Source organism: Miscanthus floridulus, chromosome 5 (assembly GCF_019320115.1).
Source record: "Miscanthus floridulus cultivar M001 chromosome 5, ASM1932011v1, whole genome shotgun sequence".
Lineage (NCBI taxonomy): Eukaryota > Viridiplantae > Streptophyta > Magnoliopsida > Poales > Poaceae > Miscanthus > Miscanthus floridulus.
Window position 1 is genome coordinate 75951321 of NC_089584.1, and position 17898 is coordinate 75969218.

At 46.6% G+C, this 17898-nt stretch overlaps 2 protein-coding genes across 3 annotated transcripts; one reads left to right on the forward strand and one right to left on the reverse strand.

Annotated features, from left to right (window-relative positions):
- The first annotated feature begins 3917 nt into the window (after nucleotides 1-3917).
- Nucleotides 3918-8981, forward strand: LOC136452366 (inactive protein kinase SELMODRAFT_444075-like). 2 transcript variants are annotated; one of them, XM_066452982.1, is made up of 10 exons: nucleotides 3918-4205; nucleotides 5100-5349; nucleotides 5556-5692; nucleotides 5777-5871; nucleotides 5968-6989; nucleotides 7206-7366; nucleotides 7754-7830; nucleotides 7926-8073; nucleotides 8233-8382; nucleotides 8466-8981. In XM_066452982.1, exons 2-10 carry the CDS (start codon nucleotides 5127-5129, stop codon nucleotides 8697-8699), a joined length of 2247 nt encoding a protein of 748 aa, XP_066309079.1. In that variant the 5' UTR covers nucleotides 3918-4205; nucleotides 5100-5126; the 3' UTR covers nucleotides 8700-8981. The 2 variants fall into 2 exon arrangements, with proteins under 2 accessions (XP_066309079.1, XP_066309080.1); XM_066452983.1 differs by lacking the exon at nucleotides 3918-4205 and adding an exon at nucleotides 4230-4905.
- A 3999-nt stretch (nucleotides 8982-12980) lies between these two features.
- Nucleotides 12981-17385, reverse strand: LOC136452367 (RGG repeats nuclear RNA binding protein A-like). The gene is made up of 6 exons (XM_066452984.1): nucleotides 16937-17385; nucleotides 16205-16604; nucleotides 15980-16109; nucleotides 13660-13818; nucleotides 13513-13569; nucleotides 12981-13397 (listed from the first exon to the last, which is right to left on the reverse strand). Exons 1-6 carry the CDS (start codon nucleotides 17094-17096, stop codon nucleotides 13200-13202), a joined length of 1104 nt encoding a protein of 367 aa, XP_066309081.1. The 5' UTR covers nucleotides 17097-17385; the 3' UTR covers nucleotides 12981-13199.
- Between the last annotated feature and the right edge of the window lie 513 nt (nucleotides 17386-17898).

A 17898-nucleotide genomic window follows, 5' to 3' on the forward strand; every position in this document is an offset into this window, starting at 1 on the left:
AATTGCTCCGAGCCTCGGACTGCACCGCGGGCATCATCAGCATGGTAGCACGCGGCAAAATCGTATGCAGAGCTATCGTCACCCCTGACGAATATGGGAACAAACGTTTCCGAACAAAGCAAATCGGACCACGAGCAAACACCTCTTCTTCTTAGTTTGAATCGCGGATTTTGAAGCGAAAAATCGAACCACGACGAGGACTCTGCCACATTGCGCCACCCAGATCGGGAGAGGCGATCCCTGTGGCCTGCCTCCGTTTTGGATCCATGTCCGTCACGAGCGCGGCAGCGCGGACGGCATGCACGCCCGCAGGAGAGGCAGCCTGGCAGGCGCGCCCACCGCCCAGACCAGCCCAGCCCAGCCGCGGAGCCGCCCGAGGAGGCGAGGAGCCCCAGCGACGGCGATGATGGCGGATGGCGCACCGGGCCAGGCCTGGGAGACTGGGACTGAGCTGCCAGCAGCATAGCAGGACGCTGCCCTCCCATGTCCATGCACCCTGCGCTGTCTCTCTCAATCCCAGCAAAAAAAGGAGGCGGCCGGACAGCAGCCGCAGGCCGGCAGTTGTAACTGTGACTGACTGCCAAGCAAAAGTCAGGCCGGTACGTACTCTTTCGGACAGGTTTTGGTTCATCTTCTTGTCCTGGATCGCTTTTCGTTCCCAACCTCCCATGAACTCTCGTCTCGTGGGAGTACAAGCTCAGTGCTCACTAGTGCTCCCTTCCATCTTCTTCCAGCCAAGGAGCAGGCAGCTACGTGTACCGGAGGGCAGCACGCGACCTGTTCACTTCATCGTTTCCGTGGCTTATAAGCTGGCGGATGCTCTTTTGTTGTAAAAGAAAAAAACACTATATCATGGCTGATACGATGAAGCGAACAAGTGATTTTAGCCACTGCTACTCCATGCATTGTTTTTTTTTACCGCCCTCAACGTGTACCGTGTACCGTCTACGGGCGGTGTTGCAATGAGCAAATGCTTCGGCAGGTCATACTTAATTTGCTTGCATTCGACCAAAATGAAGTCCGTACTCCGACTCTCCGATGACAACCTTCTGCTTGTATTGAAATCGGGTAATTAATTGCTGTAGTACGTTTTACTACCTACCACACATCGTATTTGTATTTCTACTAACACTAAATTTACGTGCATCTATTAGCCTGTTCGGCTGGTGCTGATACGATCATGGATTATTACTGTTGGCTGGTTTGGTGTGAGAGAAAAATACTGTTCTGGTTAGAAATTTACGATCGTTTACGACCCAGCAAACAGACCGTATATCATTACTCTTCTAGTCTTCTTTCTTTCTTTTTTTTTCCATGACGACTTCTAGTCTTCTTTCTACCATGAACATATCTGCACCGCTTTGGCATCAGCAACGAGTGGTAGTAGTATCCCTCAAAGATGGATGACGCTAGTATATTGTATTCAAGAGAGTACTGTACTCAAAGATGGATGACACTATGTTATACTTCCTCTGTTTATAAAAAAAGATGTGACCTCCCTGTTCAAGTAGTTAAATAATTTGAAATTTAATTAAACTATATAAAAAATACTAACATTTACTATACATAATAAGTATCATTAGATTAATTATTAAATATATTGTTATAGTAGATTTTATTGAAAACACAAATATTAATTCTAATTATTATAACTTTTGTCAAACTTAAACTAATCGCAAACCGATAAATTCTATAGTTGTATTCTTCTGTGGACGGAGCCATCTCCTCTATGGAGTAGTATTTACTTGCATCTACTGTAATTATTGGGACGCACAATAGACCGACCATGCACGGTTCACAAAATTGACGGTTTTGCACGAACAACAGTACAAAACGATGGCCGGTGTACAGCATTTAGAGGTTTGTTGGTGGCATACAACTTGCTGAGGCGGGGGCATGGTCAGCCTGTTCGGCTGGGGCTAGGCTGGTTTGGTATGAGAGAAAAATATTATTTTAGCTTGAATTTACGATGGCTTAGGTACATTCACGACAAGGGGAGCTCATCATGTATATATATGTTGTCGCTGTACAAGGTACAGGGAGGTAGGTGGCTAGGATGAGTAGTAGATATATAATAATTATACAGGTTGGTGGCACGTACGTACCGGGCCTTGTCCATCCCCTACGTTACCATTAATCTCATTGGTATATCACGAGTCTTTTAGCTTACACGGTCGGTTAATAAAGTGCGCAATCCTTGTGTTTTTCTCGTCCTTTTTCATTGTCTACCACTGCGTACGAGAGAAGACATGTGGTGTTGTACTGTATGCACGTATGGTCACTCTCATGTAGTAGGTACGAGCTAGTGCAATGTGATATCTGACGTACATTTTTATGTAAGGACTTAAAACCAATGACAGGAGGATGTGTTCCGATATAGAGATGTACGACCAATACTAGCTACTTGGGTGTGTGTGCGGCAGAGTTCGTCAGTGTGGAGGGTGATATGGATTGCTTGAGGTCACCTTCGTTCATACATAACAGCATCGACCTCAAGCCAGAAAATTAATTTATTTTTATTCTAATCCATTCTAACCCATCTGAGTCTGGCGGATTTTAGCGTCGCCAAACGAACTCTTATTTTGTTGGGTTTGAACTCGTCTTGCAGGCGGGGCGGGTTTTTATGGAAGCCCGCATGTCCGCCCCGCAAAATCATGCTTTGCGGCAGATGCGGATCAGCTGCAACATTTTCGCGGCATGATGTGTGCTGTTCCGCGAAGCCCATTGGACATGAGGGCAAGCCCGCAACGTCCCGCAAGAACCCGCAACAATGGTTGTGTCCTGCCTCTGTCGAATATCCAGTATCCAGCGTGACAACCGCTCCTTGATCTCGTTCTGGAGCTGGCCCGCGCGTCAGGCGATATGCTGGTGGTCCCATCGGCTGGGAGCTCGGGGCGGTGGGCGCAGAGGAGGACGAGGAGTTCATCTTCTCCGGTGGCGACTCCGTAGAGTGCTGGGTGCTGTAGGGCCCCGGGTGCCACGGCCGACCTCGCCGTCCACGCACGGCGACGGCGTGCACGAGCACCTGGCTGCAGGGCGGTCCGCCACTGAGGTCTTCCTATCCAGCGATAGCAATTAGCAATAGCAGCTACTAGATCAGAGGATCTGAACTCCACAGGCGGAGGTGCGGCTGCCGGCGAGTTAGTTAGCTCCTTCGCTGCCATGTCCGTGCGAGTCCTTACGATGTTGTAGATGAGCTCGTAGCAGTAACAAATCTAGCTAGTGTGCTTTGCGGGCCTTGCGGGTTTGTTATATTAGCCACAGAGTCCGGTGGATCACGGCGGAGGGTCACAGTTGCGCTCGTGGGCAGCCACAAACCCGCTTAATTAGTTTGCGGCAAGCTTAGTGGGTAAGTGGTCGTCCGCAACCCGCCCCGCCTGCAATCCGAGTTTGAACTACCTTCAAGGACACCGCAGTTGCAATACTCCACCATCACGAACAATGCTAGGGAGTAGGAATGCAGGATCATCTTCTTTCAGGAGTCAGGTCAGGTGGCCACACACAAAACAAAAGTACACGTGACCGCAAAAGACGCCCCACACACGGACACCCAGGAGCAGCGGCAAGCGGCAACAGAGAGACCAGATCAACCCTGGGATCCTGCGGTGGCAGCGGCTGCAGCAAACACAAGCAGCTCCAGCTCGCACTGGAACCTAAGCTCTTGGTGGACCACGTCCACGAGGACCATGTCACTGTCCACTGCACACACAGAGACACGAGTCCTCTCTGATCCTGCCAGGTGGTCCCCAGCTAGGACAGCCTGCTCGGCCCACGAGGGCACCCTGGGCAGCACGTTGCCCGGCCGTCCGATTGGAAACCGACGGGAAGGGCCCCTCTACCGGTTTTTAAATGCGTTTCCCCATCCAGAGAGTGGTATAGCTAGTAATATTGGGAAAGATGCAAGGGCGAAGAGGGTAATCGCACGGTCGACGGCGATCGGGGCTGTGCTCGTGGAAGTCAGGAAGTGGAAGAGGCAGTAGTAGCTGAGAGGCTAGCGCGGAGCAATGGAGGTTTTAATTGCTTCGGCGCGCTTGTCTCTTTAATGGCCACTTCTTCCAACGCCTCCGGCCCAGTTCCCACGCGTTCGCAGTGAGGGCTAGGGTTTGCCCGCGTCGCGTCCGCTCGGCAAGGAGGAGGAGAGGGGTGCGCCGCCGTCGGCGGCGGCGGTTGGAGGCCGGAGCTCGTTCGTCGCTATCGCGTCCCCGGTGCGTCTCTTCTTCCCCTTCGGGGCCCCTGGTTTCCGGTTCCGTCTTCGTTTGAGGGGGGTTGCGAGTTCGTCCGCTCGGATGGGGAGCTGCAGAAATTGGACGGTTTTGTCTCCCCTGTTTTTGCAGTTGGTATATCATTCATTCATTTAAGTAAGGAAAGGAAATGCGAGTCGAATCCCTCGTCGCCTACGTTACCAGCGTTGCATTTTTGGGGGCGGGGGATTTCCTTGTCGGGAGAAATTTCGATTCCAGTTTTGATTCCTCCCACATGGAGAGGCCAATTCTGAGGCGCGAAGCGCGGCGAGATCTGCGAGGACGCGAATAGTCTGTGACGGCGATTCCTGCGGCGTGCCTGGAATCGTGTGGGCGGGCGGGCGGAGGACGAGGTTGCACTGTGCAATCTGACCAGCAGCGAAGCCGAGGGGGGCGGGGTCACCTTTCCCCGCTACAGTGGCGGCGCGTACACTCACAGCAGCACAGCACAGCGGTGGTGCCCCGCTCCCGTCTGCGGCCACCCATAAAGGCTGCGATCTTTCTCTCAATCCGCGGCATCGGGTCGGGACCCAGCCCAACACTTGAACTCCCCTTTTTTAACGCAATCATCTCTACCGGGCGTGTTGCTCGCCTTTTTGGTTCCGCCCCGCCTGCTGCCAAGCAGGTCCGGCGTCCAACTCTGGTGGCAACTGCCAGCGGCGCGGTACTCGCTCCCTCGTCTCCCCCTCCACGTTGCCATTAAAGCCCCCGGCGCGGTTGTTGTGTTGTTTGTACTAGGCGGGCATCACTTCCAGTTCGCTTAGTTGCTTTGGCTGCTTCTTCTTGGGTCTTGTCTTGGGTTGTTGAGTTATTTGCTCAGGCAGTTGGGCTTCTGGCTTAGAGCTCCTGGATTTGTAGGCATTGCTGGTTGTCTAGAGGAAGGCGATGATGGCGGGCTCTTCCCAGCAGCAGCTGCTGCAGAGGAAGGGCAAGTCCGTGGCTGGCAAGGGTGCGGCCGCCGCGACCGTGGCGGCAGAGAAGGTGGTGGTCGCGGTGAGGGCAGCCACCAGGGAGATCTCCAAGAACGCCATCGTCTGGGCGCTCACGCATGTTGTCCAGCCCGGCGGAAGCATCATACTCCTCGTCGTCATCCCGGCACAGAGCTCTGGTATTGTTTCCGGTTTTGGCTTTCCTGTTTACTACATCAATCAGGATATCAATGAGTCTCATGTACACGTTTGATTGTACTACTAATCATATCCACTTCAGCTACAATGATCACCTAATTCCATGGTTTTTATTCCCTAGAGTTGTCAATGTTTCTCCGGCTTTGCAGTAGTTGCCTGAAAATATCTGCACACTTGTCCATTCCAGGCAGAAAGTTCTGGGGCTTTCCGCTGTTCGCCGGAGACTGTGCAAGTGGCCATAAGTCTATGATGGATCAGAAGTGTGATTTATCAGAGTTGTGTTCTCAAATGTTGAAGAAACTTCATGAGTATGATATAGACAAGGTTTGGAGCTGGGGCTAATGCTCGTTTACATGTTTAATAAAATTGTCATATACTTATGTGCTTAATTTATTGCTGTTTCTGTAGATAAATGTGAAGTATAAGCTTGTTTCCGGCTCTCCTTCTGGTGTTGTTGCTGCCGAGTGTAAGCAAGCACAGGCAAGCTGGGTTGTGCTAGACAAGTAATGATCAACTCCTAAAACAGTAGTTTCTTGAATACAGCCTACATTCTTTCATTGTTCTTTTGGCTTAATAAATTGTATGTTGCTGCTGCTCAGGGATTTGAAGCATGAGGAGAAGCGTTGTGTGGAGGAGCTTCAGTGCAACATTGTTGTTATGAAGCGTACTCAGCCTAAAGTCCTTCGACTTAATCTTGTGGGATCTCCTGATAAAGAGTCTAAAGCAACATATGCAGTTCCACCTGTGTTGGATGGTTCTACTGGTAAAACTGCAGCTGATGTTAAGGAGGCACGGAGTTCAATTCGAGGACCTGCTGTAACCCCAAATAGCAGCCCAGACTTGGAGACACCTTTCGGAAGTACTGAAGCGGGAACTTCCTCTGTCTCGAGTTCGGACCCTGCGACGTCTCCATTTTCTGCTTCTGAAACAAATGGTTCTCTGAAGAAGGAGGTGCAAGCAACAAAGGATAAAATTCAGCATTCAGATGTCAATATTTCTGATTCAGACAGTGAAACATTGAGCCCTCCAGCAAATTTCTCACTTCAGCCATGGATGTCTGATATTCTACAGGGAGCATCCTCAAGATCACTTGGTAAAGTTCCACGAAAAACGCGTACTGCAACTGCAGATGTTTTGCTGGAAAAGATTTCCAAGCTGGATCTCCTGAATGAAATTAGTGCTATGAGAAGCAGGTCAGACTTAAACTTCCGAGGAGATGTTAGGGATGCTGTCTCGTTGGCAAGGAATGCACCTCCTGGACCACCTCCGCTTTGTTCAATATGTCAGCACAAGGCACCTGTTTTCGGAAAGCCTCCTCGGTGGTTTAGTTACGCTGAACTGGAACTTGCAACTGGTAGTTTCTCCCAAGCAAATTTCTTAGCTGAAGGTGGATTTGGGTCTGTTCATCGAGGTGTCCTTCCTGATGGGCAGGCTATTGCTGTTAAGCAACACAAGCTTGCTAGTTCCCAGGGTGATGTTGAGTTCTGCTCAGAGGTGGAAGTTCTTAGTTGTGCACAACACCGAAATGTTGTAATGCTGATTGGTTTTTGTGTTGAGGACAGAAGGCGTTTATTGGTTTACGAGTACATCTGCAACAGATCTTTGGATTCACATCTCTATGGTAAGATCGCTTTCTCGGTAACATTTATGTACATAAAACCATTAGTTTGGTTATGGTACTTGCTGTCTCCAAGTTCATGATGCACCTAACAACTTTTGTGTTCCTAATTCTGCTCCCCTCTCTGTTTCACGTTTTTTTTTGGTGCCAAGAGTCCTGCAAACCTACTGATGTTGACATATATCTGACCTGTTAAACTATTCTTGAAATATCGTTCAGGCCGTAATAGAGAAACATTGGAGTGGACTGCACGGCAAAAGATTGCAGTTGGTGCTGCTCGTGGGCTGCGGTACCTCCACGAGGAATGCAGGGTTGGCTGCATAATCCATCGTGACATGAGACCAAACAACATCCTTGTCACACATGATTTCGAACCACTGGTATAGTCCTATTTTGCTGATTGTGGTGTAAAGTTGACCATTTGTTCTTGTGTCTTTGCTATTAGGCACCTATCCATATAGGTTAAAGTTTCTGCATCTGATGCAATCATCAGGCAATTATTCTTCATATTGACTGGTGATAGACTATTGTTGCCATTAAACTTTTCTGATGATGTTTGGAGTCTTGATTAGGGAGGTCAATCTATTATATTCTTCGCTATTACAATTATCTGCATGATAGGATGGCCTTATCCAAATGCAGATTTTGTATGGAGCGATGCATCTATTGTCTGCTGAACTCTGCCAACCATACAATATTTTTTGTGTTTCCTGTTGAACTCTTAATTTCATGTTATGATTGTAAGCTCCATAATGATTGCCTGACAGGTTGGAGATTTTGGCCTGGCGCGATGGCAACCTGATGGAGACATGGGTGTTGAAACAAGAGTTATTGGCACATTTGGGTGGGTTTTATGACTTTAGTCTATGAATATTTTCATCATAGGCAATTTCAGCTTTTGAGTGCAGCTAACAAGAGAATGTTATTACTGTCTTGCAGTTATATGGCACCTGAATATGCGCAGAGTGGGCAAATAACAGAGAAGGCTGATGTATACTCTTTTGGGGTTGTGTTAGTGGAACTTGTCACTGGGCGGAAGGCTGTTGACATTAACCGACCAAAGGGTCAGCAGCTTCTAACTGAATGGGTGAGTTGCATTTTCGATCCACATTTCTCCCTAGGCAAGCCTATTTTTTGGATGGCTAAGAGCCTACACATTTTGCTTCACAGTAAAGATCCATAGGGATTGTGGAGTTTTACATAGCTACAATTTGTGTGTTGAACTTGCAAGATTTGGATTGTACAGGCACGCCCATTCTTGGAGGAGTATGCAATTGACGAGCTCATAGACCCACGACTCGGAGAGCGCTACTCTGGAAATGAGGTGTACTGCATGCTGCATGCGGCAAACCTGTGCATAAGACGTGACCCACATTCAAGGCCTCGCATGTCCCATGTTAGTGATAAAACTAAACTTTTTACATCCAGTGATAAAAGCTAGATTGCATGTATGCTTACCCATGTGTCTTGTGAATAAAGGTTCTTCGCATTCTTGAGGGTGACATGGTCGTGGAATCTGGTTCTGTTACGGGCAGTTGTAGTGATTCTGGGAGCAGAAGCTGGAGAATGCTGAACGAACAACAACATTACCAGGAGCACAGTAGTAGCCCGGCTCAACAAGAATCGCAAAGGGCAGGCGAGGGGAAACGCTCCTACATTGCTTTGAGGGCCTCTTGGGACCGAGACAAGCAGAGTATCTCCAACAGATACTAGTGCTGTGTCCCTCATAATGCAAGTGAAGCTGAGATTGCCCAATCCTGTATTATTCCCTCGCCCTACCTCCCGGCCTCAGTTTTTTGGGTTCTTCTGTCTTCACTTGCTAGCAATTTGTAGGCTGAAAGCTTTTGCTGATACATTGTCCTGGTGTATAGTAGAAATGGTAATAGGTTTACAAGTATATTGAGCTGCAAGTGAGCTCATATTCTGTGTATGATTTTAGGAAATGCGACCACAAGTGGCCATAGTTATGCTTGGAATCTCAGTAACTTGATCGTACACAGGCAATATGGTCTTTCCTCTTTGCCCTTGTTTAGTTCGCGAAATTTGGATTTTAGGGCTACTGTAGCACCTTCGTTTTTATTTGGCAAATAGTATCCAAACATTGACTAATTAGGCTTAAAACGTTCGTCTCGCAATTTCCCACCAAACTGTGCAATTAGTTTTTCTTTTCATCTATATTTAATGCTCCATGCACGAGCCACAAACATTCGATGTGATAGGTACTGTAGCAACTTTTTGGATTTTGGGTCCAACTAAACAAGGGCTTTGTTATGGTCACATGAGACTCGAGGCCTGATTACTTTGGGATTTGGATCTGGATGTGATTGTTATACTGTTGCGCGCGCACACTTTCTGCAAAAGTAGAGCAGGTGCGCATACTGACATACAGAACTGGTGGTATCTCCACGCTGTTGTTGTCAGTCATGGTGTTTGCATTTGTTGCGCCACAGGTAACGTAGCTGGTATTGTCGCTCAGTATTTTTTTTCTCGCAACCAAACAACTTCAGTCGACTTATCAGTCGATTTTAATACCAGCCGAACGCATGAGTGGTTGCCATCCACGACAAGGCCCGAGTTAGTCGCATAAACTAAAATTCTCTAAAACGCAGTGCCATCATGGGATTTACCATCCAATTCCATACTAGTGTCACCCGAAACACTGCACTGCAATGTGCAGTCCTCTCGAAGCAGCAGCCTCAAACCAGCCGCAGCCAGCCATGGCGCGGTGGCGCCCTACCCGTACCCTATACAGTGCCGCACTGTAACGGCGGCAGGCCTGCAGCGCGTCTGTCGACAGGCGGCAGGCAGAGGGCCTCCCCGCACCTGCTGCAAACGGCGAAAAGATGCTGGCCCGAGAGAGAGCCCGATGCACGGGACGGCTGCTGCTCTGCGTGTTCTGTTTCTGCTGGAGCGCTCGCCCCGCCGCGAGCCCGCGCGCGACACGTCCAGGCCGGCGTCGCGTCGCGTGCAGCCGTGGACACATCTATCACGTCCCGGCATCAACTGCATGTCAGCGGCTGCCAGACAGCCAGAGCCCAGAGGCCAGAGCAGCGCTCATCATTGCCTGCGCTGCGTTCCTGTGCGCCGCGCCAGACGCGACGACGGCCAGGGGCCACCGTGCGTACGCCGGCTTGTAGCAACTCGTGTAGTGCTCCAGCTAGAGCTAGCTACGGAGTGGCTGGCTGTGGCTGCGACTGCGAGCAAGATGCCACTGTCACTGTGCTGCGGCGTGGTGGTCCGTGCACGGTGGCGCAGCGCAGGCAAGCAGGGGCATCATCGTTCTCGTTCGTTCATCGTTCATGGAGGAACAGGGGGTGCCTGGGCTGGCTGTTGACCCGGTGGTCGCAGAGCCACAACTGGCCGTTTGGACGGACCGCGGTCCAGCCGTCCTCGCCCGTGGGCCGGGGATGTGCTACTGCTGTGCTAAGATGGCCTGCTACAAGATAGGATAGGATTAGGGTCTCTTCTATGGGATGCCACCGCCGATCATAGTACCAACGATTTTGTACTGAGTATTAGGCGCGCGTCAATTCAAATCAAAAGCTTATCCTGATGAGAAAAGTGGACATTTTCTTGTTATATTTCAATAAATACTTCCAACCATCTGAAGGCTCGCTCGGGCCTCAGACGTAGAATAGGAGCCAATAATAATTATTTTTCAAAACGAGCTTTTTAAGATTTGAAGACCTCTGGCTCTATTAAATTGCATGTATCTACCAATGTAACACGTCACTTGGGGGAATGGGGTGGCGGCTATGGCTCCTGGTAGGGGTAGCTTGGGCGGCGGCTAGGGCAGGGGAGGGATTGTAGGCGTAGAGGTAGGGGAAGGAGTAGCCGCAGAGCGAGAGGGGGGGGGGGGGGACAGGTAGGGTAAGGCTGAGGCTATTCTTTCTTAATCCCAGATGATTACAATGCCTCTATATTTATAGTCCCGAGTAGACTTGCATTTTAAGTAATCTAACGAGGAAAATCCTTATAGATTTGGATTCCTCTAAATCCTATCCAATATAAACCGACTCTATTCCTATTTTATTTATTTTATTTTCTCTATTTGAGATCCTCCGGATACGGGTGCTGGTGACATGGCTAGAGGCCGCCCTTGCTGGGCACGCGCACCCCCCTCTGGGTGGCGCGGCTGGCCATTGAGTGGCTGGCCAGGGTGGGTCGCCCCCCCTCTTGAACCCTCCATTTGACGTATGACAACCAATTTAACACAAAAGCTTAAACTCATGAGGAAGATGGACAATTTATTTGAACATTTTGGCAATGTAAATACTTGGCCAGGCTAAAAATAAAACTTTGGTGACAAAAGAAAAAAAAACGTTCTTTGACTGTTTCAGCAACGGATGGTTACCCAACACAGTATGAGTCTTTTTTTTATGTTGGATATTTGATTTCTCTGACGTGATAACTTGCATGTATTATTTGGATATTGCTCTCTGAGACTATCTTCAACTTTTGGGATCCAGCACAATGATTCGCTACCTAGAGCGAACCGAAAAAACAAGTTCCAAATCTTTGTGGAATTAGTGCTCTACGTTGGTTGTTGGTTGATATATATGGCTCAGTCAAAACAATATTGTATTTGATAAACAAAATATTCAATCTTATATGCATGTGTTATTAATAGCCATACATTGGACGGGATTTTAGTTGCTTTTAATTTGCAAAAGGAGGGGATCAAGATCTTGAGTGTTGGGAATGCCTAGCATCCAAGAAACACAACTATGGAGATCTTCACAAGGCATGACAGGGGGTTTAGCAACCAAATTTGCTAAAGGAGAGATGATCTTTTATTAAGAACGTTTGTTTTGTAAGAATTATTGGTTTGGTTTCGCTGCGGGTGCAATTATATAATAATATTATTATGGTCATAAGCATCTTTGGTTTAATAATGAAATAGAATATCCCAATCTTTGGTGTTTATTATTTTCTTTTTGTTTACTCTAGCCAAGAATCAAACATGCGTGCAACAAAACTAGGAGGATGTAAAACAAAATTAGTTACAACATATATCCAAAGAAACTTTGTGCAAGGACATTCAAAGAACCAATGCTAGATTATCTCATCCACGGGACAACAAAAACAACATTGTTGCTACCTTGCCATCTTATTTATTTATTAAGTTACCGTTGGTGAGAATGACACCATTGCATAGAAATTGAAGTTTAGAGGAATTTCGAGTCTTCGTACAATCCAATCATGTATATTGGCATCACTATCAGTGAAGGAATCATGCCAAGCCACTAACTTATTTTCCACCGGTGCTCTTCGGAAAGATATGTTGAAAGGACTTGTGCTCATCACATTGACCAATACTATCAATCTTGAAAATAATACAATTCTAACTTCATCTTTAAACGAATCATTTTAAATTTGAGTAAATTTATACAAAATGATACAATATTTATGATGCAAAATAAATACTATTGTATCCACTATGGAATATAATTTCATAATATATCTATTTGGAGTCACAAATGTTAACACTAATTTTTTATAAACTAAGTCAAAATACATTTGCATAAAACTTATGACAGTCTGACTTACGCTACACCTAGAATTTCTTTATTTTTTAGGACAGAAGTAGTATTTATATTATACTATAATAAAAAAAATGAGAAGGTGCATTGGAGAAATTCTCTACATGAAATATTTTTTTTTTTTTTGAGAAAGCCTAAATGAAATATCTGGCAGCAAATTACAACGGCAAGTTTCATGCGAGCCCAATTGTAATGGACTCGGCCCAAGGAACATTTGGAAGCAAATTACAACGGCACATACCCCTTTTGCGTATAAAAGGCTGCCTGGCCTATTCCCAAATAAACACACAACTAGTTAAAAAAAAAAAAGAAAGAAAAGGTCCTAAGTCGGACTATCGCGTTAGGAAATATAAACAAATCGTTTCACTCCACATCTTAAATTGCAAACTGGAAAGCGATGCACGGACGCACGGTTGTCTTTTTTTTAAATAAAGATCACCAGACAAGAACGAGCTAGACTCGTGCTGAGCAAAATCTTTTAACCGACAATGGTATCAAGGACATGCAGGCATCCTATTGAAAATTAAAAGGAAAACATAAGCTTAACTGTGTGACAAACACCTGGCTCTGATATAGAGCGGCAGTACAATACTAATGCGTCGGATAGGTGCAAGGACACGAGTTGTTTTAACTTTTAAGCAATGATGAGTTCATAGCAGCTTGGGAGCCTTCACTTCCCACCAAGTGAGGGAAACTGCGATTGATCTTGAATCGCCGGTGCTGGCGCAGCAGCGAACTCCCGAGGGCTGTACCCACCACGGAAACCCCCGCGGTCACCACGGCCTCTGCCACGACCACGACCCCGGCCACCAGGGCTGTTGTACCTTTCACCCTCAGCTGGCTTCAGGAATTCGTTGATACTGACAGACTGCATGAGAAGAAAAGAAAACGAACGTAAATGACTTGGAACTGGGGCCAAAGGAAGAGTTTCATGAGACTTAGTTTGGGGGGGGGGGGGGGCTAGCTTTGAATGTTATACAGACCTTCTTGGCACGTTCATCCCTTTCTGAGTTTTCTTTCTTCTTATCCTTGTCAGAACCCTGCCGCCGTATAGTCAAATGAGCTACACTGTCAAAAAAGGAGCAATCCGTAGATTATGTGCAAAGAGCAGTGTGACAGATTGTTTCTACCAGCTTGATGAAAATTTCATCGGCACCCTTTTTCACTGAAAGCTGTTGCATGGACTGCAACTCCTTGTCCACCTCAACCTTTCTCTCTTCAGACTTCAGTCCAAGTAAAGCTTTCCTTTTCTCCTCCAATACCTTCTCATATTCTTCCAATGTCATCTCCTGTAAAAGCAGGTGGGCTCAAATATGATTTAATTCAATGAAGCACATCCATGAGTTCATATTATTAAAGAAATTTGTTGTTTACCACACGACAAAGGCTCTCCAAAAAAAGCTAACAGAGATATGTTGAATGTGCATGCGCCTGCGGTTGATCAAGTGTGTTCACATTTTTAATAGAGGGCTATAAATGTACAGCAGCTTCCTGAATTCATGCACGGAAAGGTAATGCATGAAAACCTTGACGCTGCCACCTGAGCTATCTATAGGCTGGGTGAAATTGAGAACTTGCAGAGCCAACAATTTTGTTGGATGTGCAAGACTCACTGGATCAATCAGCCCATGATCAGCACGGAAAAAAACAGCATGGCAGACAATTTCTGAGTATATGTCAACACTATGATGCAGCTGTGCAATGACAGCACATTTTCCCATCGTCAGGTCAAAAGTTAAAACACAGAAGCTAAGGGAGGTATGTTGTATGTGCATGCGGCATGCCTGCGGTTGATCAAGTGTGTTCACATTTTTAATAGAGGGCTATAAATGTACAGCAGCTTCCTGAATTCATGCACGGAAAGGTAATGCATGAAAACCTTGATGCTGCCACCTAAGCTATCTATAGGCTGGGTGAAATTGAGAATTTGCAGAGCCAACAATTTTGTTGGATGTGCAAGACTCACTAGATCAATCAGCCCATGATCAGCATGGAAAAACAAGAGCATGACAGACAATTTCTGAATATAATGTCAACACTATAATGCGGCTGTGCAAAGACAACACATTTTCTCATCGTCAGTACACAAAAGTTAAACCACAGAAAACAGCTTGCTATTGACTGCAGCTAAGCAGAATCATTCATGCAGTTACACAGTTATACAATTACAACCACATACTTTAGGTGGTGCGCAGCACATGGATGGCATCTTCCCAGCTCAGAAGAGACCAGATTGATTATAATGGTAAAGATTCTATACACTTCATTGACTAGTACTTCAGTACTTGTTATGTTAGTGGTTAATTTAAGCATAAATGACAAATCTGTAGATTGTATTTTTACATTTTTCACCAGTAAGTGTGCATGAGAAGAATAAAAACCACATGAATTGGAAGACAAATAGTAGTGCAGTATGAATTATATAACTGATTAGGAGAAGTCTGTATTGTTGCTTCCCATTAAAAAGATTGAAGTATTATAGTGTGAATGGAAATATGTTAACGATTTCAATCCATGATCTTCTAGAATTTCAGCAACAGTATTTATGAGCACTCATCTTATGCTGCTCCACAGATCAGGGTGTAGGTACAAACATATTGAATAATTAGCACTGAGAAAATTTAAGTTAGTTAAGAATTGGAAGAACAGCTTTGGCTGGCATCGACTACAACAAGCATTGCATGATATCTTTAGGAAATCGGAGACAAAAAGTCATATCTAAGCTGCAGCTTCAGCACTTACCATCTGAAAATAACAACTACAGAGGATCAACAATTGTATACTCCTAAAAACTCAAGGGTCAATTGATGCACTAAGCAAACAAGAAAATTCTTTATAACCTTTCACGCATCACTTCTAATTACTATCATGTGGACCTAGAGAACACATGCCATTTTCCATGTGGTACCTTAATAATCTGTAGCCTTCTACCCTGAAAAGCTTCAGGGAGCTCAGCTAGCTATCTGATATTTTCCAATGTTTAAACAGGAAGCCACAGCAACATTTAGTGTAGATATTTTAAATCTAAAATATTGCTCCCTAGATTGCAAAAACAACTTAACTTGTTTGCCGGTATACAAGAATGATAAGATTTGGCACACAAGGAAGCAACAAATGCTTAAGCTTTACACTTTTTAAACAAAAACTGAAAACATGACAGGAGCAGAGAAGAAACAAGACATAAAACTTTTAGTTATACCATCCATTACATGAAAGATGGGTGTCCTGAAACTATTTTCAGACATTTCTAGCACTGAAATTATGTTTTAAGCACGTGCCATTAAAGCTTGAGCTAGAAAACAAAATAATCTTCAAGCTTAAAGAAATTTGTTTCTTCACGTCACGACACATCAATATCATTTATGGAGGGAGAAATGATATTTCTTCAAGCCCACAACAGTACAGTATACATGCAAATTGATTTTATGAGATAAAGAATACAACTTGTACCTTATCTTCAGGCTCCTCCGCTTCAGTTGGTTCGCCCTCCTTGCCCTTCTCAGCCTCAGACTGTGGCACGTCCTCCAGCTTGGTTTCATCCTCAGCCACAGCAGGAGCCCCCTCAGTTTCTACTGTTTCTCTGATGATTTGGAGAACACAAAGAGTTACACATACCATATCAACTATACCTCCAGCTCCAGAATAGCAAAAACAAAATTTAAAAAGAAAACTAACTGTGCAAGGGCCTCATCAGTCACAGTTCCCCAGTTGCCACGGCCAGCTCCCTCACGCTTCATTTCATATCCTCTACCTGTGCCACTGTGGCGCTCATAGGCCCGGCGAGGGGGACGAGCAGACTCATCACCAGCCTCACCATCAGTATAGCCACCACGGCGACCACCACCGCGGTAAGGCTGACGTGGTCCACGGCCTCTTTCCATAGCCTTTCCGTCACCTTCCTCTCTCCGCGGGAAGCCACTATCTCCAAAACCACCGCCGCCGTAACCTCCCTCAATGCCATTGGCATTGCCCTCACCAAATTCACGCCTTGGGCCCGTCCTGCCTCCACGGAAGCCACCTCTACCACGTCCTGCCCCATCATGAGCTGGAGCGCCATAGTTCCTGGACTCCTTAACTGCAAAGCAATGCACATCAAATCCCATGTCAACCTGTTTCTGTACAAGTTTCTAACAACTAGACCAAATGAGGGGAAAAAAACAAATTTTAGAATGTCATAGGATTGAATAGACAGGTGTAAATGACGATAAATTCCACACCAAAGAAACCAGACATCCGGCAAGCGAAATGCTCCGTACCAAATCGACACGTATGTACAGCAATCCCAAACCACCTTGGTACATTTCAGACCCAAATCCCCTGATTCTCGCATCAGATTCAGAACACGAAACCCAAAACCCCGACTTCCGATCCGATTCAAATGGAATCGTGTATGAAGTATGAACTCACCAGCCTGCGCGGGCGGTGGCGGCTTGGTGGGCAGCTTGGCCGGGGCGGCGGGCGCCGGCTTGGGCGACGCGGCCGCCTTCTTCTCGGCGGCCGCGATGAGGTGCGAGGGGTCGTCGTTGTCGACGTCGACGAGGAGATCGAACTGGTTCTTCGTGCCCATGGCGCCCCTCTCCTGGCCTCAAATCAAACTCCACTCACAAATCACAGGAAACACCGATCCCGATCCGACCCTTCAATCAGCAACCTAGAACAACCACGCCGGCGAAGGGACCGCCATGGACGGGCGAATCGTAATCGACACGAGAGGTAGTCTAGTCTAGGGTTTTGGAGACGGAGGTGGAAGGAAGACGAGGCGGAAGTCAAGAGAAAGAGGTCGTAAAACCCTAGCCGCCACTCCCCAGCTATCACTCTCCCACCGAGAGGAAATGCAGGCTTCGAGTGATCACGTGCTTGCCACCGAAGACTGAAGAGTGAGCGGCTGTTTTGTCACGTGGCCGGCCCTGACTCGCATCGGGCCTTCTTATTGAATGGGCCTTTAGTGTTGGTAATCTGTGGTTTATGGTAATCTCGAGCCAGGCCAAAAAAATCATACCCACAGCTATCCCATGGGTTGCGTCGGGCCTGCTATTTTCTAGTTTGAAATAATAATTTAATAAATACATCAGGACGGGTTCGGGCTGAGAAATGTTTTCCTGGGTTTGTGTTTCACTATCTACGTCCTGTCCACTGAGTGTCGTGAGATGGGCTGAGCCGAAAATGCTCATGTCTAGCAGGTATTATAACATCCTAATACGAGGAAATAGTGCAGCATTCATGATGCATGTTGGACAAATTATATAAATATTCATTTGGATAGCTGAATTAACATCTACAATACATGGTCGAGGAGGCGAGCCTAGCTTAACCGGTTGGATGAGAGTTTTGATCATGCACCCAACCACCCAGGTTCAAGACCTCTCTAT